The sequence below is a fragment of the Callithrix jacchus genome, chromosome X (genome assembly GCF_049354715.1).
Source record: "Callithrix jacchus isolate 240 chromosome X, calJac240_pri, whole genome shotgun sequence".
Lineage (NCBI taxonomy): Eukaryota > Metazoa > Chordata > Mammalia > Primates > Cebidae > Callithrix > Callithrix jacchus.
In genome coordinates this window covers 20546438-20569290 of record NC_133524.1, presented here as the reverse complement: position 1 = coordinate 20569290, position 22853 = coordinate 20546438, and the positions used below count along the sequence as shown (strand labels likewise).

Genomic DNA, 22853 nt, shown 5'->3' with positions numbered 1-22853 from the left:
ATATGTGTCTAGTAAGTGTGACAAAAAGGAACCTTTAACTGGTCTTTTAAGTCATGATTACTCAGTTGGTGCTGTCCTAAATTAATTTTGCTTGTGTGTGTTTTTTAAGCCATGAGACAATTGTATCTTTTTGTTTTGGAGTCAGGCTACAATTAGCCCAGTTCCTAGAGCACCTCAGAGTTGGGTTTTATGAGGGCTAAAGGGTTTCATTATAAGTGCTAGCTCAGGCCTTCTCCAGGAGAGGTAGGGAGAGGAATTGGTATTTGCAGTGTCATGGAGGTGGTGGGAAGTGCAGAATCAGAGCACCTTCAATGCAGCACCAAGGACAACTTTATGAAAGTAACAATTTGGGTAATACAGGAGAGTGTTTTACAGGAGACAAATACTGTTAGGAGAGAAGCCGAAGTTTAATGGTTGTTTTTCTCTGATTAAAAATTATTGGGTTTGCCTCCCTGACCCCTCCGCCTACCTAACTCTGGGAATGCATGGATGCTTTATTTTGTGGCCAGAAGGTTCTATACTCTTGCATCTTTAAAAATTTGAAATATGCAATGTTATCCCCAGATTACTGTATAGCAGAAAAGTGTCACACTATATAAAACAATTGGTTCCCTGTTAAGAAGTTCTAAGATGAAAATACAGCTTTGCAAAATAGCTCTCAGTGTCATGTATCACCCCCAAACTCAAATTATATTTGCATTAAAATTTTCTCAAAGCAAAATGTTTTATGCTTTTAACTAGAAAGGGTGCTGTTGGTTCTAGAGAATTCCAGCTCTCCTTCTGGATAGGGCAAAATGGCTTGAGATAGGCCTCAAGGAGTTAATGCTTATTGGGCATTATTCCTAGGACAGCTTCTCCCCAGGGAGGGGAGGGGACAGGACGAGCAGTGTTGGGGTTGAGAGCCAGTGCTAGCCTAGCCGCATTGTTTACTCTCCACCTACTCAGAACACGCTGGTGTGGCAGAGACAGCACATATGCCTGGGTTTTAGATGCGGAGCACAGAAAGGCACATTTGGTGACTCACACCGTGCTCTAAGGCAGCAGGCAGTGTGGTGGGGCTTGGTAGTTAATCTTGTTAACACTTGCCTTACATGAACTGTGTAGGAACGGCTGGAGGCAATGATGCGCAGGTCCCTGGAGCGCTCACAGCAGCTAGAGCTAAAGAAGAAGTATTCGTGGGGAGCATCACTGCCCATGGGACCCGGAGGACGTGATGGTGAGTATAGGGCTGCACCTGTATTTCAGGTCCCAGGTGGGAAATCATGGAGCGGGCAGGGGATCATGGGCACCGCTGGGTGCCTCCAGGATCTGGGGGATGCTTTGCACAGCTTTTCCGAGACACCACTTTCAGATGTGATGTTTAAAACTGCCAAGATTCCTATGCATGCATTTGTTATGAAGCGGATCTATGCATTCTTCTTGAAAGCAAACAGCAGTTGACACAAAAACTAGGCTTTGAGGGAGAGCAAAAGGAAAGACTTTCAACACATAGCCCAGTGAGCCGGGCCCAGTTGGCAAGCCCAGGGGTGGTCTGACTTCAGGGGAGGGAAACGGCAGGAGGCTCCAGTCACTGCTCAGGAAAAGCAGAGTGGCAGTTACCCTCCAAAATGAGGACCTTTTCCCTGCCTCATTTAAAATTTTTGTTGCTTTTTCTAATTTATTTCAAGGTGACTTATTTATTTTGTTACCAGTTCATATTCATCTTTAAATTTTCAAATGTGTAATTTTATGTATGGATTGTTACTAGTCTCTGGATGGCTTTTTCTTCTTTTTCGGTGTTTCACTACATTTCAGCAATCTTAACATTCTATTATGCAGGAGGTGTGTACTAGCTCTATCTGAGAGCAAATAGATTTGAGTTTATAGGCTACTTCTTGACTTTGCTCTATTGTGCTTTTAACCTTTGGGCAGTAAATAAACTTTTTTTTTCTTTTTTGAAAAGTCGACAACCTGATTCAATTACTTTTTCTAATTTCCTAATTAGAAACTAAGAAGCAACAAGAAATTGGGACTTTTTTCTTTTACCTCTCTTTGCTCTGATTTTTTGCTGTGTAGGTGAATCAGAAAATACCCCACCCCCTCCTCTAGGTTTAGCAGCCAGCACCCTCCCTCCGGATGCAGGGACCACTGCCACAGCTGCCGAGTCCACCAACGGTATATCTGAGCATCACTGTGCCATAGCATTTTGTAATAACTGTTCTCCTCCATCACCATTTCTGTGTCAGACACTTTTACAATTGATTTCTTAGTCTGGCCTGTTACAACTTTTCTTTCTAGCAACGTGAATGACATGTCCATATTTCTTTATTCCTCTGTCATTGTAGAGCAGTGCATGCCTTACATCTTAGTGCCCTGGAGACATTTCATCCTCGACTCACTAATGTCTGCCTTGAAAATCTTGTCAGTGTTTGATTTTTGCACATTCAGATTTTTAACGATCTCATTCATCATCTGTTGTAGACATTAAGTAGCAGGGCATTCTGATTACTTCTGGTTACCAAACCTGTAATCACCCAGAGTTCTGAATGGAAAACTTGGTCTTGGTGTTAAAGTGGTACATTCCTGGAGAGGTGTTTGAGAGGGAGTGGTAGGGAGTTTATCAGTGCTAATACTGGGAATCCAAATAATTAGATACTTAGGCTTTGTGCTTGATTTTATCTCTTTGTCTAATCGGCTCTCTGTTTTGTATACAGGCCTGGGAAACTCCTATGGTCTAGATCAAGAATAGAACTAGCAAAACTTTGTTCCCACTTAATAATGGCTTTAGAAATTCATTCCATCTTCAACTGGCAAAAAAAAATATATATATATATATATATATAAGGGAAGCAGTATTTACCAGCAATGCAGAAGGTCATATTAGCAGTAGGAATCAATACCCTTGGTTTCTGACATTCCTTTGACAATGAATAATCCTTCCCGGTGGTGCTTTGTAACAGTAATTTTGCTGCACAGGCAGAGTTACCTCTAGTGTGGGCACTGGCCTTCCCTCTAAGAAAGGTATAGGGAAGCCGGGCATGGTGGCTCACGCCTGTGATCCAAGCACTTTGGGAGGCCGAGGCAAGTGAATGACTTGATGTCACTAGTTTGAGACCAGCCTGGCCAGCGTAGTGAAACCCTGCCTCTACTAAAAATACAGAAATTAGCCGGATGTGGTGGCGAGTGCCTGTAGCCCCAGCTACTCAGGAGCCTGAGGCAGGAGAATTGCTTGAACCTGGAAGGCAGTGGTTGCAGTGAGCTGAGATTATGCCACTGCACTCTAGCCTGGGCAACAGAGTGAGACTCCATCTCAAAAAAAAAAAAAAAAGGTAGGGGGGGAAAGAAAGGTGCAGGGAGAGTGGAGTAATCACCCACTGGGAATCAGCACCCAGGGCCAGGGCCAGGGTGAAATGGGTACAGTAATTGACTAGAGCATACATTTTAAGGGAATGCCAAAAATCTCAGTAATCAAGATCAAATAATATCTTAATGTGGTATTTTTTTAAAAATCAAAATGAATGCAAAATAATCCATAGTAAACAAAACAGCACATTTCTAAAGACCAGGGCTGAGCCATATCAGAGCCTGAAACAAAAAGGAAAATGTGCATTCCTATATACAGGGTTTTATGTAATTTCTAATGTTTAATTTTGTCAAAACATTAAAGTAGCTTAAAATATGGAAAAAATAAAAAGTAGGAGTATTAAAACTCACAACATTATTTCAATTTTAAATATTTTATTTCTACCCAAACCAAATTTATTATACTTTACTTCAGCTTAAGTTAATTAAAAATTATTTAAGATTGTCATTTGGTCAGCAGCAATTATAGAACATGGCAGTTCTCTCATGTGAAAACAAGATGAGCAGAGGAATAGATTTTGGAAATATTATTGATGAGTTTGCTTTTTCTACAACCAAGAGCACACTTTTTTCCTTTGGCCTCAGGCTCCAACATAGCTTGGCAGGGCACTGTCAGCATCTCTCTGTTTGCTCTGATGGTTAAGTTTAGAGACCAGTCTGAAATAATGACTGGAACATAAGAACAGTAAACTCAGGGTCTCCTGTTAAAATCCTAACCTCAAAAAGTTAAAGTATTTGTGAAAGGACCATTTTGATCTGTCTCTTACTAAGTAAGAGAGAAACCAACTACTAAAGAGGCCATTCTGCATTGAAATACAACTCCGAGAGGGCAGATTTCATTTCTCTCCAACCTGAGCTTCAGATAGTCTTCAGAAAAGTATCGGTTTCAGCAAGCAGTGACAGTCAGACCATAGGACGTTTTCCAGTGGTGATTTGTCTCTGGGTCCAGGTTGGTTTTGTTTTCCTGTGATGTAAGCATACACAGAAAGCCCTAGACAAAAGAAAATGATTTGTTGGTGGGATTAACATGGCTTTAGTTGAACAGTTGAGTGAGGTTGAACGTTTGAAATTGAAGATGACAACAGAGTGAAGAAATTGCAGAGATATTGCTGCAGACCAAGGGCTGCTGTAGCCTGGGCATTTCCAGATTAGGATAATGAGATGCCAGGATGATGAAAGCAGAGCATACTGTGCCACAGCATTTAGGAGGTGTGTGGATGAGGACAGGAAGGACACTTTGGGATATGTGTTTCTCGGTTCTACAGTAGTGTGATGAATACCAATGTCTTTAATGCATTTCTCTGCAGCATGTGACAAACTTTCAACATCAACTATGAATTTGCCAAAGCCGACGGAGCCTCCCATGAGTAAACGCCTGTCTTCATCCACTGTGGCAATATCGCATTCCCCAGACCGAGGCAAGTGAACATGTAGACTTGGTCTCTCCAGTTTGTTTATTTTCTGATGTGAGCATCTTAACATTGGTCTTTGTGAGAACCTCCTCTTGAGCCTTCTGCAGATACCATCTTTGTGTCCTAGTCTTGTGGTCTGAATGTGGGAGCCCTAGGGCCTTGTCAGAGAGACTTTGGAACATGGCATGGCTCTTTAGAGCCAGGTTATTGTTAAATAGAGGCAGGAATTAATACAGTCTCCCAGTCTGAAAGAGACTGTTCTGTTTTCTACGTTGCATGTAGGAGTTATCCTCCTCAGGAATTAATTAACCAGTGGGCAGATGCGACCATTAAAGTAACTGTCTGGTCAATGATGAAATACAGTTGATTAGCCAGAAAGAGCAGAATTGATAAGCTATAGTTACATGGGAGGCTTAGATATGTGAAACAGTGGGGCTCCGCGGTCATTTGTGGTTTATAGGCCTGCCCATTTTGTAGATGAAAAGAGAAGCACAGAACTAATAAGGCCTCCAAAAGAGGAAAAGGATGGGCACTCTGTTTTGAGTTGGGAGAGGATATGCATAGGATGTGTGCCAGTTCCAGAACCTGAGTAGATTTAACATGGTCTGCATCCTCACAGAGGCTCAGATAAGTCACTGAAAGTCTGAGTTTATACCTTTCAGAGCATACAGGTTAAGGAAGCAAGGAAAGCTCTCCGTGCACTAAATGTCTATTTTAAAGCAACACTGAAGAAGTGTCAGGTGTCAGTGGAGTGTTTAGTACAAGTTACCATCAAGGGCAGAGCAGAAGGCTGGTTGCAACTTGGCAGAGGCTGGTGTGCCTTCCTGGTTGTTTCCACTGACATTGACCTTGTACCTCTATCCCAGAGGCGTGTTATGTGTGTCAGAGACCCTATAAGGTTCATAACGCTACTGATCTGTGATGCAGTTCGTGGTAAGCACCAAGAACCTGCGAGTGATGAAGAGCTGAATACAGAGTGAGAGAAAAATTAATTCATTGCCATATATAATACATTCAAAAATGATCTAAATATTTTGGTCATTGACTTCTAGATTATGAATACTACTGTCTTCCATTAAAGCTGATAGTTGGCTGTTTGTATTTTTGTGCCTGTCACCTAATTTTTGCCCTTATTGACATGGAAAAGGTATGAAAATATGTATTTTTATACTATTACAGGATGACATTTCATTTAAAAATCAGTATGTTATGAAATCTTTCTTAGCAGAGGATCTAATACAAGTGTTTTGTAGGCATAATTTTTTTTCAATGTTAGATCTACTTGGAGTAAAGGATTTTTTTTTTTGAGACAGGCTTTCTGTTGCCCAGGCTAGAGTGCAGTGGTACAGTCTTGGCTCACTTGGAATCTCTGCCTCCCAGGCTCAAGCCCTCCTCTCACCTCAGCCTGAGGAGCTAGAACTACAGGCACACGCCACCATGCCCAGCTAATTTTTTTCTATTTTTTTGTAGAGATGAGGTTTTGCCATGTTGCCCGGGCTGGTCTCAAAGTCTTGAGTTCAAATGACCCAACTGCCTTGGCCTCCCAAGGTGCTGGGATTCCAAGCATGAGCCACCATGCATGGCCGTAAATGATTTCTTGAGTCCATATTACATCTGGGAGGTGGGTTAATTCTCTGATTGATATAGGTCACTGTACCGCAGTAGCATATCAAATGGATTCTGGTACCTCGTGACAATTAATACACTCTCCCAAATTCTAAAGGTCACATTATTTGTTGTATTTTACTACGATGAACTCCAAATCCATCCTTTGTTCAAATATTTTTATTTTCCACGTTTGTTCTACCACCCAAAAGTTAATTTGCACCATGCATTGTGTTGTTTAAATGTTTTATTTTGTTTTGTTTTAGTTTTGCTTTTTAAAATTTTCATTTGATTCCATCCCTCAGCTCATCACATGTACCTTAGTGAAATGGAAGCCATTCTTTCACGACTGTTGATACCTACACAGTCTTCTTTAGCAAGAAGCAGAACTTCATTCAGGCTCTCTGGGCAGGCCAGTGACTCAGGTAAAAGAGGCTAAGCTGGTAACACCAAGGAAAATGGCCGAAGAGGTGTTGGTCAGCCTAGGATTTACTCCTGAATTTTTGGATTTTGCTTCCTATTTGCTGGCTTTGTGAAACGTCTTCATTGGTTAATAACATCTTCTACAATTGTTTTTGCTGTTTCATGTTTCTTTTAAGTGTCACAGAGGTGAGTAAATTATTTTATGAGTGAGACCATGTATTTTAGGGGAAGAAAACTCCACTTCATGAATGCTGAAGGTTAGTAGACTTTTCTTAAGAGATGGTGTGGCAAAATAGCCTGTAGACCAGTCTGGGGAGTCCCATAGCTAGCTCTGCCATTCACTAGCCCTCACCATTTGGGGTAAGTTAATTAACTTCTCTAAACCTCAGTTTTCTCATCTATAAGGTGGAGCTATTTTAAATTGTTGTGATGATTAAATGAGATTTGTGCACACAAATGAGATAACACAATGATTAGCACAGAATAAAAGCTCAATGGCAGTCTAGAGTCTCACTACTCAGAAGGTGATCCATGGACCAGCAATGGCAGCGGCATCTAGGACCTTGGTCAGAAGGCCCCACCCAACCTGCACGTTGAAGTCTGAGTAACACTGGGCCAGACCATCAAAGCCCTGCCTCTGTCAAAGCAGATCAAGTCATCATGTCACAATTCATGGGGGCTGGCATTCTCTTTGTTTGCAAATGAGCAGTACTGTGTCCACCTAAGGTCAGATCTGCTCTTTATTCCCAAGATAGTATACTCAGTGTGATGATACATAAATGACATAAAACTTCTGCCTAGTTGTAGTTGTTTCCAAAGAGTTATACTGTTTAGGCAAATAAGTTATACAGACAGCTAATAAGTACATAAGATGCTTAACATCATTAATCATTAGGGAAATGAAAATCAAAAACAGAGTGGGATGCCACTTCACACCCACTGGGATGACTAGAATTTTTTTTAAAGGGGAGGAGGTGGAGACACACTTCCCTCACACACTGCTGGTGGGAATGTAAAATGATGCAGCTGCTGTGGAACACGGCCTGACAGTTCCTCAAAAACTTAAGCATAGAGTTCCCATATGACCCAGCAATTCCACTGCTAGGTATACAGCCAAGGAAAATAAAAACATATGTTAGCACAAAAACTTATTGACAATAGCCACAAAGTAGAAACAACTCAAATGTCCTTCAGTGGATGAATAAACAAAATGTGATATACCCATAAAGAATACTAATCAGCTGTAAAAAGCAATACAGGCCAGTGACGGTGCCTCACGCCTATAATGCCGCACTTTGGGAGGCCGAGGTGGGTGGTTCACCCAAGGTAAGGAGTTTGAGACCGGCGTGGTCAACATGGTCAAACCCTGTCTCTACTAAAAATACAAAAATTAGCTGGATGTGATGGCACACAGCTGTAATCGCAGCTACTGAGGAGGCTGAAATAGGAGAATCACTTGAGCCCAGGAGGTGGAGGCTGTAGTGAGCTAAGATCACACCACTGCACTCCAGCCTAGGCGGCAGAGTGAGACTCCTTCTCAAAAAAGAAATACAGATACATGCCACAAGATGGATGAACCTTGAAAATATTATGCTAAGTGAAATAAGCCAGTCACAGAAGGCCACAAATCGTATATTTCTATTTATGTGAAATGTCTGAAATAGGAAAATCCATCTCTGTGGACAGTAGATGGTGGTTATCAGACTGGAGGAAGGAGGGAAGGGGAGTGACTGCTTAATGGACAAATAGTTTCTTTGAGGAATCTTGAAAATGTTGTAGAAGTAGACTGTGGTTATAGTTCCACAACCTTGTGAATGTACTAAAAACCTCAAATTGTGTGTGCGTATGTATGTGTATATATTTATTAGTTATGTATGTATTATATATATAATAAATATATATAATATATATACACAAATATAAATTATAAATATAAATACAAATATATTTATATTTATATAAATATAAAAACAAATATATTTATATTTATATTTATATAAATATAAAATAAAGACAAGGTCTTGCTCTTTTGCCCTGAGTGGAATGCAGTGATGTGATAGCTCATCGAAGCCTCGAACTCCAAGCCTTCCTTTTACCTCAACTTCCCAAGTAGCTGGGACTACAGGCACATGTCACCATGCCTGGCTAATTTTTTGGATTCTTTGTAGGGACAGGGTCTCACTTTGTCTGTTGCTCAGGCTGGTCTCCAACTCTTGGGCTCAAGCACGACCCATCTGCCTCAGCTTCCCAAAGTGCTAGGATTACATGTGTGAGCCTCCATCCATGCCTGTCCTGTATACTTTTTAAAGGGTGAATTTTATGGTATGTGAGTTATATCTCAAAAAACCCTAGCAAGTGGGAAATACCCCATCTTGAGGATAATGAATATGTTGGGGGGTCCCTAAGAGCAACTCCAGGATCACTTATTTGCTAGAAAGACTCACAGGATCCCCAATGAAAGGATGTAAGCAAAGGCAGCAAAGGGGAAAGGCACATGGGACAAAGTCCAGGGAAGACCAGGTACAAGCTTCCAGAGTCCTCTCCAGTGGAGTCACTCAGAACACCGTTCACCCCAGCAATGAGTTGTGACAACATGTATGAAATATGAAATGTTGCCAACCAGGGAAGCTTTTTAGAGACTCGGTGCCCATGGTTTTTACAGGGGGCTGGTCACGTGCACCCCTTGCCCAGCACATACCCAAATTCCAGGTTCCCAGAAGGAAAGCAGGTGTTCAATATACGCCATGTTGTTTGTTTATGCCCAGTGAGCCACTCATCAGTTAAAGGGAGGACCTTCCCAAAATCTAAGTTTCCAGGTGCCAGCCAAGGGCTAACCTTGTAAGTAGGCCTTTCTAGGGACAGCAGTCAGGCCTGCTGTGTTAACTGTTTTTGCACAGCTCATCCACTTGACTCTCGGCCAAGGTGTCTTTACAGAAAATTTTTCAGTAGGACCATACACAGCAAGGGGTGAGACCATCCTGCAGTTATGTCCTTTAGGAGTTCTGGACTTAGCAGTTAAAGCAAATCTAATTAACCAGAAAGTCTGTCTTTTTCTTTTTTCTCTATCTTTTCTTTTCTTTTTCTTTTTGTGAAGACAAGGTCTTGCTCTGTTGCTCTTACCCATGCTGGAGTGCAGTGGCATGGTCATGGCCCACTGCATCCTTAACCTCCTGGGCTTATGTGATCATCCCATCTAAGCCTCCCGAGTAGCTGCAACTACAGGTGTGTGCCACAAACCTAGCTATATATTTTTTTTAGAGATGGGGTCTCCCTGTGTTGCCCAGGTTGGTCTCAAACTCTGGGACTCAAGCGATCCTCCCACCTCAGCCTCCCAAAGTGCTGGGATTTCAGGCATAAGCCACTGCACCTGGCCTCAGAAAGGTCTGTTTGAGGCAGCCAGATGGCCCCCTCCATTAGTTGCTGTATGAATCTTTTTACCTGGCCCGTGGCATCAACTCCAGCCTAGAGCAGCTCTGGCCAGTAAGTTGAAACTGACCTGAATGCCTTCCCGGGCTGAGGCAATGTTGTGATAATCACACACACAGGAAGTATGATCCCCATGGGCTCATGTGGTTCCCTGGAAACGGAGTTGAACATGTTAGGGTACACCAGCAGGGTATCATTGGTCAGGCAGTCTCCAGCGTGGCTACCGCTGTGGTGCCTCATGCCTCAGGGTGCTCAGTTCAGTGCAGGTAATTCAGCTCAGTCCCAGGTTTTATGGGGGCTGTCTGAGGCCATCAGTCCCAAACAGTTCTGTCAGTGACCCTACTTCATCTTCCTAGCAAGTGCAGATGGAATCTGGAGGTGTTCTGTGGAGACATGCAGGAACTGGCCCCACCCCTGCCAGCTCATAGTCATGCTGTCATGTGCCATCTAGGCTCAGCCATGGGTCTGAGTCCAAGGTGCTTTCAGCACAGAAGAAAGAGCTTCCAGGAGCAGTTATGGAAAACAGAACACAACTGTCCTTCCCTATCCGTATATCACCCCACCTGTTAGATTTTGTTGTTTTTCTCCATGTCCTATTCAATAATCAAAACTACATTCTCTTAATCATCCCCTACTCTCACCCAGACCTTTCAAAGAAAGGACAAAAGCGTTTTTTAAAACCCATTTTTATCCAACTTAACCAGAAAGATATATTGTGTAAGTATTAGGTTAAAATCCTAAATTTTCAAAACATTTGAAAGTAGGTTTGTATCACCTCCGAGCCCTTTCATCTTTATCATTTATCCAGTGAGCAGCCTAGAAAAGATCAATCCCTTTCCAGTGACAGCTGCATTTAACAAATTGCTTTACTGACATGTATAGTGAGAGAAAGGCAGAAAAAATACAGTCAGGATCTCAGTCTGTTACATACTGCAGGTACTCCAGAAAATTAAGCACAAAACATTAACAGTAGTGACACATTCCCCAGGGGGGATGGAGTTCAATCTGTCAGGGATGGCTGAAAGAGTGGCATCGCCTATGATGTGACTTGAAGCCTTTGTAGGAATCATTTTTGGGAATATAATCAGACTCTGCATCAGAAATATAGAGCCAGTGAGCAGCTTGATTGTTGATGGTCCCATCAGAGAACAAGCCCTGTCTTGTGGGCACTTTATGTGACCCACACAGTCTAGCAGCATCCAGGATCTTTTTATAGTTTTGGGTCCCATGGAGGACATTATATGTTTATAGTGGTCCCTAGTCGATTTTTAGAACTCCAAAAGCATGTATTTTTCTGGAAATTGCCTATCTTTTCACATCTCCCTTTTTCCAGAGGCTCCATTAGACAAAAGCCATAGCAGAAAAACCTATTATAGAGACTTGTTCTGGTTGTAGTATTTGGAGTTTAAATTCCAACCCACTCACTGCTGGCAAACAGTAAGGAAATTATATCCCATTGTCACTTGGAAAAGAAAACAAAAACCAAAGGCATCACCTGGGCTGTGCTTTTTCCCTCACTTTAGCTAACACAGCCAAAAGCAGCCAGGGGGATCCATTGAGCCAACTGTCTTGGAACTGCATCGGTCATCTTTAAATTCTATAGGTCACTTTTACCTCTCACAACAGCTCAGCTGCTGTTTTATACTATGGATAACTTCATAGCCACCCAGGGACCACAGATTTGTTCTCCACCCTTTTGTCCTTTTCCCAAAATGTGATTTTACCATATTTCAGCAAATCAGGGTCATTCCAGCGATTCCCATTTCTGACATTCATTGTGCCAGGGTTCCCCAAGACCGCCCCAGGTGTGATAATTGACTAGGAGAACTTGGAAGAATCTGCATAGTTGCACTTGTGGCTGTGACTTATTTTTTCTTTCTTAGCTTTTTTTTTTCTTTTTTTTTTTTTTTTTTTTGAGATGGGGTCTTGCTCTGTCACCTAGGTTGGAGTGTAGTGGCATGATCTTGACTCACTGCAGCCTTGACCTTCCAGGCTCAAGCGATCCTCCCACCTCAGCCTGCAGAGTAGCTGGGACTGCAGGAGTATGTGTGCCCCTATACCCAGCTAATTTTTGTATTTTTTGTAGAGCTGATGTTTCTCTGTGTTGCCCAGGCTGGTCTCAACCTAAGCTCAGGTGAGCCACCATGCCTGGCCCATGGCTGTGATTTATTATAGCAGGAGGAAACATGAAAAAAACTAGGAAATAGAAGAGTAAATGGGATTAAGTCCAGAGGTAACCAGGTGCGGATTTGCAAGACTCTTCTCCCAGTGGAGTCACACAGGACAAGCTTAATTCCTCCACCAATAGATTGTGACAACATGTATGAAATGTTGCCAGGCTGGGAAGCTAGCTAGAAACTCAGTGCCCAGGGTTTTTACTGGGAGCTGGTTATGTAGGCATCCCCTCCCAGGCACATACCCAGATTCCAGACTCCCACAAGAAAAGAAGTGCTTAGTATAAACCATACTATTTGTATACAGTTTAGACACCCATCAATTAATGGTGGGAACCCTCCTGAAATCTAAGTTCCTAGATGCCAGCCAAGGGCCACCCATGTAATCAGGTCTTTCCAAGAAGAGCAGTCAGATCTGCTATGTTAACCCTTTTCTGCACAAGGAAATTGATGTTTGGAGAGGTTAAGTAACCTGCCCAAGGAGATCCAGCTATTAGGTGGCAGTGCTAGGTCTCTGTGGCTCCAAAGTACAGACTTTTCACCCCTGAAATTAACTTGAATAAACTTGACACTTGAGTATGGGAGCCTTTTTAGGATCCATCCTGTGTACAACAGAAAAGTGTGGTGTTGATTGCCCAGGTCATATTTTAATAGAAATGTGTTCTTCCCATCTCTCTGCTCTACTTTTCCCATCTGTACTCTCTGTCTTTCTGGCTGTTATACTGTAACTTTCTAGTATTCCCTGTCTGTCCTCGTTTAGCTCTTCTTGGCTCTCTTAACCCTTCTTACAAGTCTTCACCAACTCGAAACATTGAGAAGAAGAAAGCTGCATCTACATCTACATCTACATCTGACACAGGAGATGTTGGGAAAGAAGCCCTTGTGGGAGGAGAGGCCTCTCTGGTAAGTTTATAATTTTTTATTTTTATTTAAAATAAAGATGGGTTTCACCATGTTGGTCAGGCTGGTCTTGAACTCCCGACCTCAGGTAATCCGCCCGCCTTGGCCTCCAAAGTGCTTGGATTACCTGGCCGCCTCTCTGGTAAGTTTAAACCACCTACTCACTCACTCCTCCAGATTGTGTTCTGTCCGATGGTGTGATTACTTCTGTGCTTGACCTGGGCTCTCTGTTTCCATCAGTCTCCCAGGACTGCTCAAAGCAGGAAAGGGTAGATTTAGTTCAAAATTTTACCCAACCTGTGAAAATCCTTTAACTTTTTGGATGCTCTTAAGTCTTAGTACCTTGGAGCAAATTCTTAATGCTGTCCTTGTCACAGCCTGCCCTCCAGAGGACAGGAGTCAGAAGGAATGTTCTAAATACTCTGGTCTTCCTCTTTACGGATATCAGATTCTGGGTCAGTTCTACCTGTGCACCTATCTAGAACTGAGGATCTATGTCAACTTTTACCTGCAAAAGTAATCATTAAACATTCTTTTGAGATGAGGTCTTTCTTTGTTGCCCAGGCTGACCTTGAATTTCTGGGCTCAAGTAATCCTGCCTCAGCCTCTTGAGTAGTTGGGACTACAGGCATGTGCTACTATGCCCAGCTTAAACATTTTTGGTGGCACACTGGCACTTTCAGTAAATTAAATGTTGAACAGTTGTGTCTATTTATTTATACACAGTTGTGTCTATTTATTCAGAAATTACACATGCCATACTACTTTTGTTAGTTATCCATTGCTACTTAGCAAATCACCTTATACCTTGGCAGCTTAAAACAACAAATATGTATTAACTCATGGGTTCTTTGGATCAGAAATTCAGAGTGACTTAGTGGTTCTGGTGCAAGGTCTTTCATGAGGTGGTGTGGTCAGGATGTTGGCCAGGGCTGCATCATCTGAAAGCATGGCTGGGCCTCTTCTGAGATGGCTCATTCACGGCTGTTGGCAGGAGGCCTTAGTTCCGCACTGGATGGGCCTGTTCATAAAGCTGCTTGAGTGTTCAAATGATGCCACAGCTGGCTTCCCTCCAAGCAAGCTATCAGAGAGATTGCAAGGGGGACGCTGCAGTGTCCTTTAAGTAAGTCACTAAGATCAACCCACACACAAGGGAAGAGGAATTAAGTCTCACCTGTTGAAGGGAGTAATACCAAATAATGTCTGGACTTATTTTAAAACTACTGCATTTTATAATACCATATTTTATTTTCAAATCTGTTGTGAGTCTTAGAAGTACCTGTTTTAGACTCTTGGATTTTACTATACAGTGGATTAGTGTTGAAAGGGACTGATGGATGTGAGTGTGGGGGCCAGATGAGGGCTTGCTGCAGAAGAGTGTGATAGGGAGGAAAGAGAGCTAACCCTTGTGGAGCACTTTCTGCAGTCTAGGCACTGATGTCTGTTCCTTTCTGCAAAGGGAGGTAATGGAAAGACCTACAGGACTGGGTGGGGTTGCAAACCCCATTATACCATGTATACCATCAGGGGCCACAGTTCACACTGTCTTGGAAGTTATAACCACATTTTTACTCACCTATAATTTTTTGTAGTGATTTTACATCTTTGCACTCTTTTCAGTTCCTACATGTCCCTATAATATGGTTCTGTTCTTAACTTTTTGAAAGATAACTAGGAGAAGGAAATCTTTGTACTTTGAGGCTGTTTTTTTTTAACTGGGTAATATAAATGTGATGACCTCATCATGCCTCCCTGCAAAGATGCCTGTTTGTGATGCATTATAGCTTCATATCGATCCCTCTGAAAGCTGTGCATTGTTCCATCTGGGGAGTTATTCTTATAAATTGTGGAAGTATTGCCAGTCATGGACTGTGGCTATCCTATGTCCCCTACAGGTGGAGAAGGTGAAGCGGGGGCAACGAACAGCAACTCCTCTTTCCACTGTGAATTTTGGGTCCCCTCTGAAAAGATGCGAGCTTTCTGGAAGCATTCCTAAGAGACCATCTTCTCCTGTGATATCCAAGTAAGCATCTCTCTCCTTTGCCAGACAGTCTGACTGTTGTGAGTCAGTTTGCTAGGGCTTTGTGCCATCCCATGTTGCAGCTCCTGCTCCCCATAAGGCATGGCCAGCCAGAAGAGCTCAGTGAGAGAAATGCTGGCCGTGGAGTTAACTGGCTTGACTCTCTGTGTATCTTCTGGGTGAAAGATTCTTTGCTAAGGGACCCCAGTGCATCTGGGACTTTTATTTACCACGATGATGCATTCAGCATTTTCTCTTTAGGTCCATGAATGCCATTTTGCTTTTCTGGTATTCTTCTTTTTCCTCCAGTTGCATTTGGATTTAAGTGATTGCATTGGGCTTGGGTTCCTCCTCACATATTCACCCTTCTCCCCCACCTTGTTGTCTCTTTAATGGAGATACAGTAATAACTTGTCAGCCATGATCAGCAGTGTTTTCATGAAGCAAGTGTGTGTGTGTGTGTGTGTGTGTGTGTGTGTGTGTTTAAGAGATGGGGTATTGTTTTGTTGCCCAGGCCTGGAGTGCAGTGACTGTTCACAGGCATAATCACAGCACACTATAGCCTCCAACTCCTAGGCTCAGGTGATCCCCTTGCCTCAGTCTCCCAAGTAACTGGGACCATCATGGCCATGCACCGTGCACCACCATGCGCAGCTAATTTTTGTTAGGAGCTGGGTAAACTCACTGTTGAAACCATGTAACTGAAAAATGTACAATAACTGTGTGACCACCAAGGTCTTAAGTCATTAAAATATTTTACTGACAGTAACTGACAAGAGTGACTCAGTAAGTAACTCAGTCCGGTAGGACACTGGAAACCATCTTTAGTAGGACAGAGAAAGAAAGAGAAATAGGATTTAATTTGGGAAAATAGGAAAGTTTTTATATGGAGAGAATCATATAAACCTTATTCAGTGTATCAGTTTAGTTCAGAGAATGTCAGATAAAACACAAATTTAATGAACACTTGCAAATTTGTCAAAAATACTTCAAGATGACATCAGCTCTTAAATTCCCAATATGTTGCTTTCTAACAAACTTTTTCACTACTATTAATATTTTTTTGGAGATCCCTATGGTTTTGATACCCTACTAATACCTGCTATTGATGTGTTTGTCCTCCATAAGGAAAATCCATTGCACATTGCTGAATTAAAAGCCTGCTTTTCTTTCTTTGTTTTTAGTTCATTGCAACCTTTCTGTGCTAGTATTGCCCATCTTTGGCGATGATATTGTTATCTTATCTCCTCTTTAAATTTATTATTTGGCCCCCATGATCCCTTTCCCTCTGTCTTATTTCTGAACCTTCTTCAGCTTCCACCCATGCATCATTACTCTAGTGTTAATTTGGGACATTTACATTAATAGAAAGAAAAGCCTAGTTTATGCTGAGACTTTTACAGGTTCCACCCTCTCTCGCTGGAATTTGGACTTCTGGTCCCTGCAGGGATACTAGCTTGCAGGTTTCATCACTGTTATTGTAAATGGTAGTATCTTCTATAGAAATGAGAATTATAGGTATACCTAGTTTTGTTGTACTTTGCACTTTACACATACCGATTTTTTGTGTGTTTGTTTTTTAACAAATTGAAGGTTTGTGGCAACCCTGCATTGAGCATGTCTATCGATGCCATTTTTCCAATAGTGTGCGCTCACTTCTTGTCTCTGTGTCACCTTTTGGTAATTCTCAAAATATCCAAACATTATTATTATATCCATTATGGTGATCTGTGATCAATGATCTTTGATGTTACTGTTATAATTGTTTTGGGGTGCCATGAATTGCACCCATATAAGATGGCAAACTTAAGCTGTGTGTCCTGGCAGCTCCGCTGACAGGTCATTCCCTCGTCTCCCTCTCCTCAGATCTCTCTGCTCCCTGAGACAGTAATATTGAAATGAGGCCAATTAACCCAACAAAGGCCTCTTAGTGTCCAGGTTAAAGGAAGAGCCACACATCTCTCACTTTAAAAAGCTAGAAATGATTGAGCTTAGTGAGGAAGTCAACATCAAAAGCTGACATGGGCTGAAGGCTAGGCCTCTGGGACCAGTTAGCCAGGTCATGAATGCAAAGGAAAATTTATTGAAGGAAATTAAAAGTTCTACTCCAGTGAACACACAAATGATGAGAAAGGGAAACAGCCTGTATTAGTCAGGATTCTCCAGAGGGACAGAACTAATAGGATAGATGTATATATGAAGGGGAGTTTATTAAGGAGTGTTAACTACATGATCACAAGGTGAAGTCCCACAATAGGCCATCTGCAAGCTGAGGAGCAAGGAAGCCAGTCTGAGTTCCTAAACCTCAAAAGTAGGGAAGCCAGTAGTGCTGGGCTTACAGGTGCGAGCCACTGTGCCTGGCTAGTTATATCATTCTTTTTTTTTTTTTTGGAGACAGGGTCTCACTCTGTTGCCCAGACTGGAGTGCAGTGGCACAGTCTTGGCTCACTGCAACCTTTGCCCCACAGGTTCAAGCAATTTTCCTGCCTCAGTCTCAGTAGCTGGGATTACAGGCACATACCACCACATCTGGCTAATTGTTATATATATATTTTTTTATGGTTTTTTTTTGAAAGAGGAAAAAAGAAAGGAAGAAAAAGAAAAGAAGAAAGAAAGAGAGAAAGAAAGAAAAAAAGAATAAAAGAGAGAAATAAAGAGGAAGAGAAAGAGGGAGAGAGAACGGGAATCTTGCTCTATTGCCCAGGCTAGAATGCCATCTAAAAATGGGTATTAAAAACCTCTTTTATCCCAATAAATGTGCTTAACAATGGAGACAGGAAGGAATAAGGGAGGAAAATAACAAATAAGCAGCCAACCAATATTTCATTTAAACCTGTGAAATGCTATGCAATTGCTGAGGAGTGATTTACTTCCAATCATGTGGTCACTTTTAGAATAGGTGTGTTGCGATACTGAGAAAAATGTGTTTTGTGGATTTGGGGTGGAGAGTTCTGTAAATATTTATTAAGTTTACTTGTTCCCGGTCTGAGTTCAAGTCCTGGATATCCTTGTTAATTTTCTGTCTCATTGATCTGTCTAATATTGACAATGTAGTCTTAAAGTCTCCCACTATTATTGTGCGGGAATCTAAGTCTCTTTGTAAGTCATTAAGAACTTGCCTTATGTATCTGGGTGCTCCTGTATTGGGTACATATATATTTAGGATCGTTAGCTCTTCTTGTTGCATTGATCCTTTTACCGTTATGTAATGTCCTTCTTTGTCTCTTTTTGTCTTTGTTGCCTTAAAGTCTGTTTTATCAGAGACGAGAATTGCACCACCTACTTTTTTTCTCTCTCTCTTCATTTGGTTGGTAAATCTTCCTCCATCCCTTTGTTTTGAGTCTTTGTGTATCCTTGCATGTGGGATGGGTCTGGATACAACGTACCGATGGGTTTTGGCTTTTTATCCAATTTGCCTGTCTGTGTCTTTTGATTGGGGGATTTAGTCCATTTAAATTTAGGATTGATATTGATATATGTGAGTTTGATACTGCCATTTAATGCTAGCTGTCTGTTTTGCCCATTAGTTGATGTAGATTCTTCATTATGGTGATGCTCTTAACCTTTTGGTAGGTTTTTGGAATGGCTGATACTGGTTGCTCCTTTCTATATGTAATGCTTCTTTCAGAAGCTCTTGTAAAGCAGGCCTGGTGGTGATGAAATCTCTAAGTACTTGCTTGTTCACAAAAAAATTTATTTTTCCTTCACTTACGAAGCTTAGTTTGGCTGGATATGAAATTCTGGGTTGAAAGTTCTTTTCTTTAAGGATGTTGAATATTGGCCCCTACTCTCTCCTGGCTTATAGGGTTTCTGCTGAGAGATCTGCTGTGAGTCTGATAGGCTTCCCTTTGTGGGTAACCCGACCTTTTTCTCTGGCTGCCCTTAGCATCTTCTCCTTCATTTCAACCCTGGTGAATCTAACGATTATGTGCCTTGGGGTTGCTCTTCTTGAGGAATGTCTTTGTGGTGTTCTCTGTATTACCTGGAGTTGAGTATTATCCTGCCTTGCTGGGTTGGGAAAGTTTTCCTGAATAATAACCTGAAGAATATTTTCCAGCTTGGATTCATTCTCTTCGTCACATTCAGGTACACCTGTCAAACGTAGATTAGGTCTTTTCACATAGTCCCATATTTCTTGGAGACTTTGCTCATTCCTTTTTACCCTTTTTTCTCTAACTTGTCTTCTCATTTTATTTCATTAAGTTGGTCTTCAACATCTGATATCCTTTCTTCTAATTGATCAATTCGACTGTTAAAACGTGCATACTTCACGAAGTTCTCGTATTGTGTTTTTCAGCTTCATTAATTCACTTATATTCCTCTCTAAATTGTCTATTCTCATTAGCATTTCGTCAAACCTTTTTTCAAGGTTCTTAGTTTCTTTGCATTGGGTTAGAACATGTTCTTTTAGCTCACAGAAGTTTCTTATTATCCACCTTCTGAAGCCTGATTCTGTCAATTCATCACACTCATTCTCCATCAGGCCTTGTTCCATTGCTGATGAGGCGCTGTGATCCCCTGTAGGAGGAGAGACATTCTGATTTCGGGTGTTTTCATCCTTTTTGCGCTGGTTTCTTCCCATCTTTGTGGATTTATCCACCTGTCATCTTTGTAATTGTTGACTTTCAGATTGGGTCTCTGAGTGTACGTCCAGCTTGTTGGTGATGATGTTTTTTCTGTTTCTTAGTTTTCCTTCAGTGGACGCCCCTCCCCACAGAGCTGGACCTTCCCAGGTTCAGCTGTGCTTGCTGTGAAACTCTCAATCCTCAGAGCTTCCAATTGCTGTTTTTTTGTGGGGGAATTTCTCCTGCGGTGACCCACTGCGCCAGCTGAAACAGCAGCATTGAGATTTGTGGCGCTTTTCTGCCCAGGAATCTCTCAGTCTGGCTCCCCGCTTCAGTCCCATTTTCAATCAGCTGAATGGGCGACTCTGCCTTCCCGGAGCTCCAAACGCCACCTAAAAGGGCCCCCAGTCCCGTATACTCTGCACTGAGAACCGCCACGCCAGGGTGCCAGCAAAACAGCCATGCCGGCCAAAAGAGTCACGCTGGCGACCCGTGGGGCTCCTCCGCTGGGAATCTCCTGGTCCGTGGGCAACAAAAATTCATCTGGAAGTGTGGCGTCCACTCACTCTCTGCGCTTTCACTGGGAGCTACAATCCTGAGCTACTGCTAGTCGGCCATCTTGGATCTCTCTCCTAATTATTATATATTAGTAGAGATGGGGCTTGGCCATATTGGCCAGGCTGGTTTTGAACTCCTGACTTCAAGTGATCTACCTGCCTTGGCCTCTCAAAGTGCTATGATTACAGCTGTGAGCCACTGCACCTGACCATTTATATCATTCTTTATATCTTACATATTGCATAAATATTCTCTTGCACACTCAATGTTGAAAAAAGATAGTAAAAGAGAAAGACTTACTTGATTTTTAGAATGGTGCCACACACAAAACAAACCCCCACCAAAACTGATATTTTTGACATTCCTTCTGTGCAGACCAAGTGTGTGATTTTAAAAACACACTGGAAATGATGTGGCTTTGAAAGGGGGCTTAATTAGACCCTTTGAACTCCCCCATCCAGAATCCCAGGCAGGTCATGTTATTAATGGTCCCTTTTCCTGTGACCTCCTAAGCTCTAATAGTGCATTGTTCTCCTGCCTGATCTCAGATAAATTAAGCCACTGTTGGGTGACTGTGCATGTTAATAGCATTGCTCTTTTAAGCGGTCAAGTTTATTTTTATTGTTTTCATCGTTGAGTACTTGCATGGGCTTTAGAAAAGTAGATTCTGCAACACCCTGAAAGATATAGATGGAGCATAACTTTGTTCCTATAACCTAGAGAAAAGAAATCCAATGTGGCCAAGTGGATTTGTCCAGCCTGTCTCTGACTCTGAGTGTTGATGCTACCTGTACTTCTAGGTTTTCAGTATGAAATATTCTCTAATAAGTTTATATTCTTAGAAATATATTATAAATCAGTTTGGTCATTATGATAGGTAATATTTCAGTTATCTATTGCTGCTGTAACAAAACCCCCAAAATTGAGTTGCTTAAACAATAATTTATTATTCATTTTCACAGTTCTGTGACTTGGGCTTACTGGGAGGTTCTCTCTTGGGATCTTTTATGCAATTGCTCTATGGGTTGACTTGGGTTACGCAAGGTCTTCCATGCAATTGCAGTCCAGTGTTGACTGGAGCTGCAGTTACCTAGAGCTCAGCTGAGCTGGAGGTTCAAAATGGGCCATCTTCCCGCCTGGCAGTTGATGATAGCTGTTGGCTGGGAGCTCAGCTGAGGCTGTCAAACCAGAGTGCCTACTGTGGCTTCTCTGTATGGCTTAGGCTTCTGACAGTGGCTGGGTTCCAACAAGAAATGGCCCCATGATAGAGCATCTTTTGGGGCAGGAAGCAAAAGCTGTCAGGCCAGTGAAGGTCTATGCCCTGAGTTGGCACAGCCTTACTTGTCTGCCATGTTTTAAAGATCAAAGCAGTCAGGCCAACCTAGATTCAGTGGGATGGAGAGATAAACTCAAAAGATAAGATCCATATGGGATGGGAGATATTACTTTGGCCATCTTTGGAAAATTCAGTGTGCCGAAGATAATTACTTCCAGAGGTAGATCATAGCTGAGATCAGTTTTGTATCAGGGACCTAGTTTGATTTCACTTTATCGTGTATTGAAAACAAAACATATTCCATATGAGGGAAAAAATTAGGATAAAGGTATCTGGATGGCCCAAAATAGGTACCTCCCACTTTACTCCAAATCACAGGCCCATGGAAAGTTCCCTCTCAGGGAGCTTTGGTGTTCCTTTGGTGGCTGAGGACATTTAATGGATCCTGGTTGCCCTTCCCATAAGCTTCTCTGGGAGATATGTGGCTTGGTTATCCTCTCCCACAGATAAGCATCTACAGCAGAGCAGGCTCCCCCAAGGGCAGTTTAACTGCTGTTTTTGTCACCACATCATTCTCCAGTAGGCTTTTACATTCTTATCTGAAATTTTTCTTGAAGAGAGTAATTGAAAATGTCAAGTGATACCCCCTCCTTGCAACCATACCTGTATACTCACTCAGTCCTGTATTTTTTAGTCTTATCAGAGGATCATTTGAGTTTAGACCAAAGCTTTTTAATTTTGAAATGATTTTAACCTTGCAAAAGAATCACAAGACTAGAACAAAGAACTCTTTCATGCATACTTTGTATCCTGTATTAATGTGTAGCCACATTTATGTCATCCGTCCCATCCCCTATCACCCTCACTCAGCCTTGCACAGTCTCACATTCATCCTCCATAGATGCACACACAGACACACAGACACAGATTTCTCCCAGAACCATTTGACAGGAACTTGCAGACATCATACCCCTTTGACCCTAAGAATGAAGACGTTGTTTTCCATTGTTACGGAAATCAGAAAGTTTAACTTGGTATTGTTACTTGATTTATAATGTATGTGCAACTTTTGCCAGGTGTCCCAATAAGATTCTGGTTTTTTTTTGTGACAGACTCTCACTCTGTGGCCCATGCTGGAGTGCCGTGACGCGA

General features: G+C 42.1%; 1 protein-coding gene across 13 annotated transcripts in view; it reads left to right on the top strand.

Annotated features, from left to right (window-relative positions):
- MAP7D2 (MAP7 domain containing 2) overlaps positions 1 to 22853 on the top strand; it is a 109412-nt gene that overhangs the window by 62928 nt on the left and 23631 nt on the right. The window contains exons 4-9 of one of the 13 annotated variants that reach the window (XM_078364248.1): positions 1105 to 1216; positions 2089 to 2154; positions 4650 to 4760; positions 6665 to 6784; positions 13143 to 13285; positions 15178 to 15305. In XM_078364248.1, the coding sequence (XP_078220374.1) occupies positions 1105 to 1216; positions 2089 to 2154; positions 4650 to 4760; positions 6665 to 6784; positions 13143 to 13285; positions 15178 to 15305 (680 nt within the window). Of the gene's footprint in view, positions 1 to 1104; positions 1217 to 2055; positions 2155 to 4649; positions 4761 to 6664; positions 6785 to 13118; positions 13286 to 15177; positions 15306 to 22853 lie in introns of all 13 variants that reach the window. The other 12 variants (XM_008989049.5, XM_035289679.3, XM_008989047.5 and 9 more) reach the window with 12 other exon arrangements.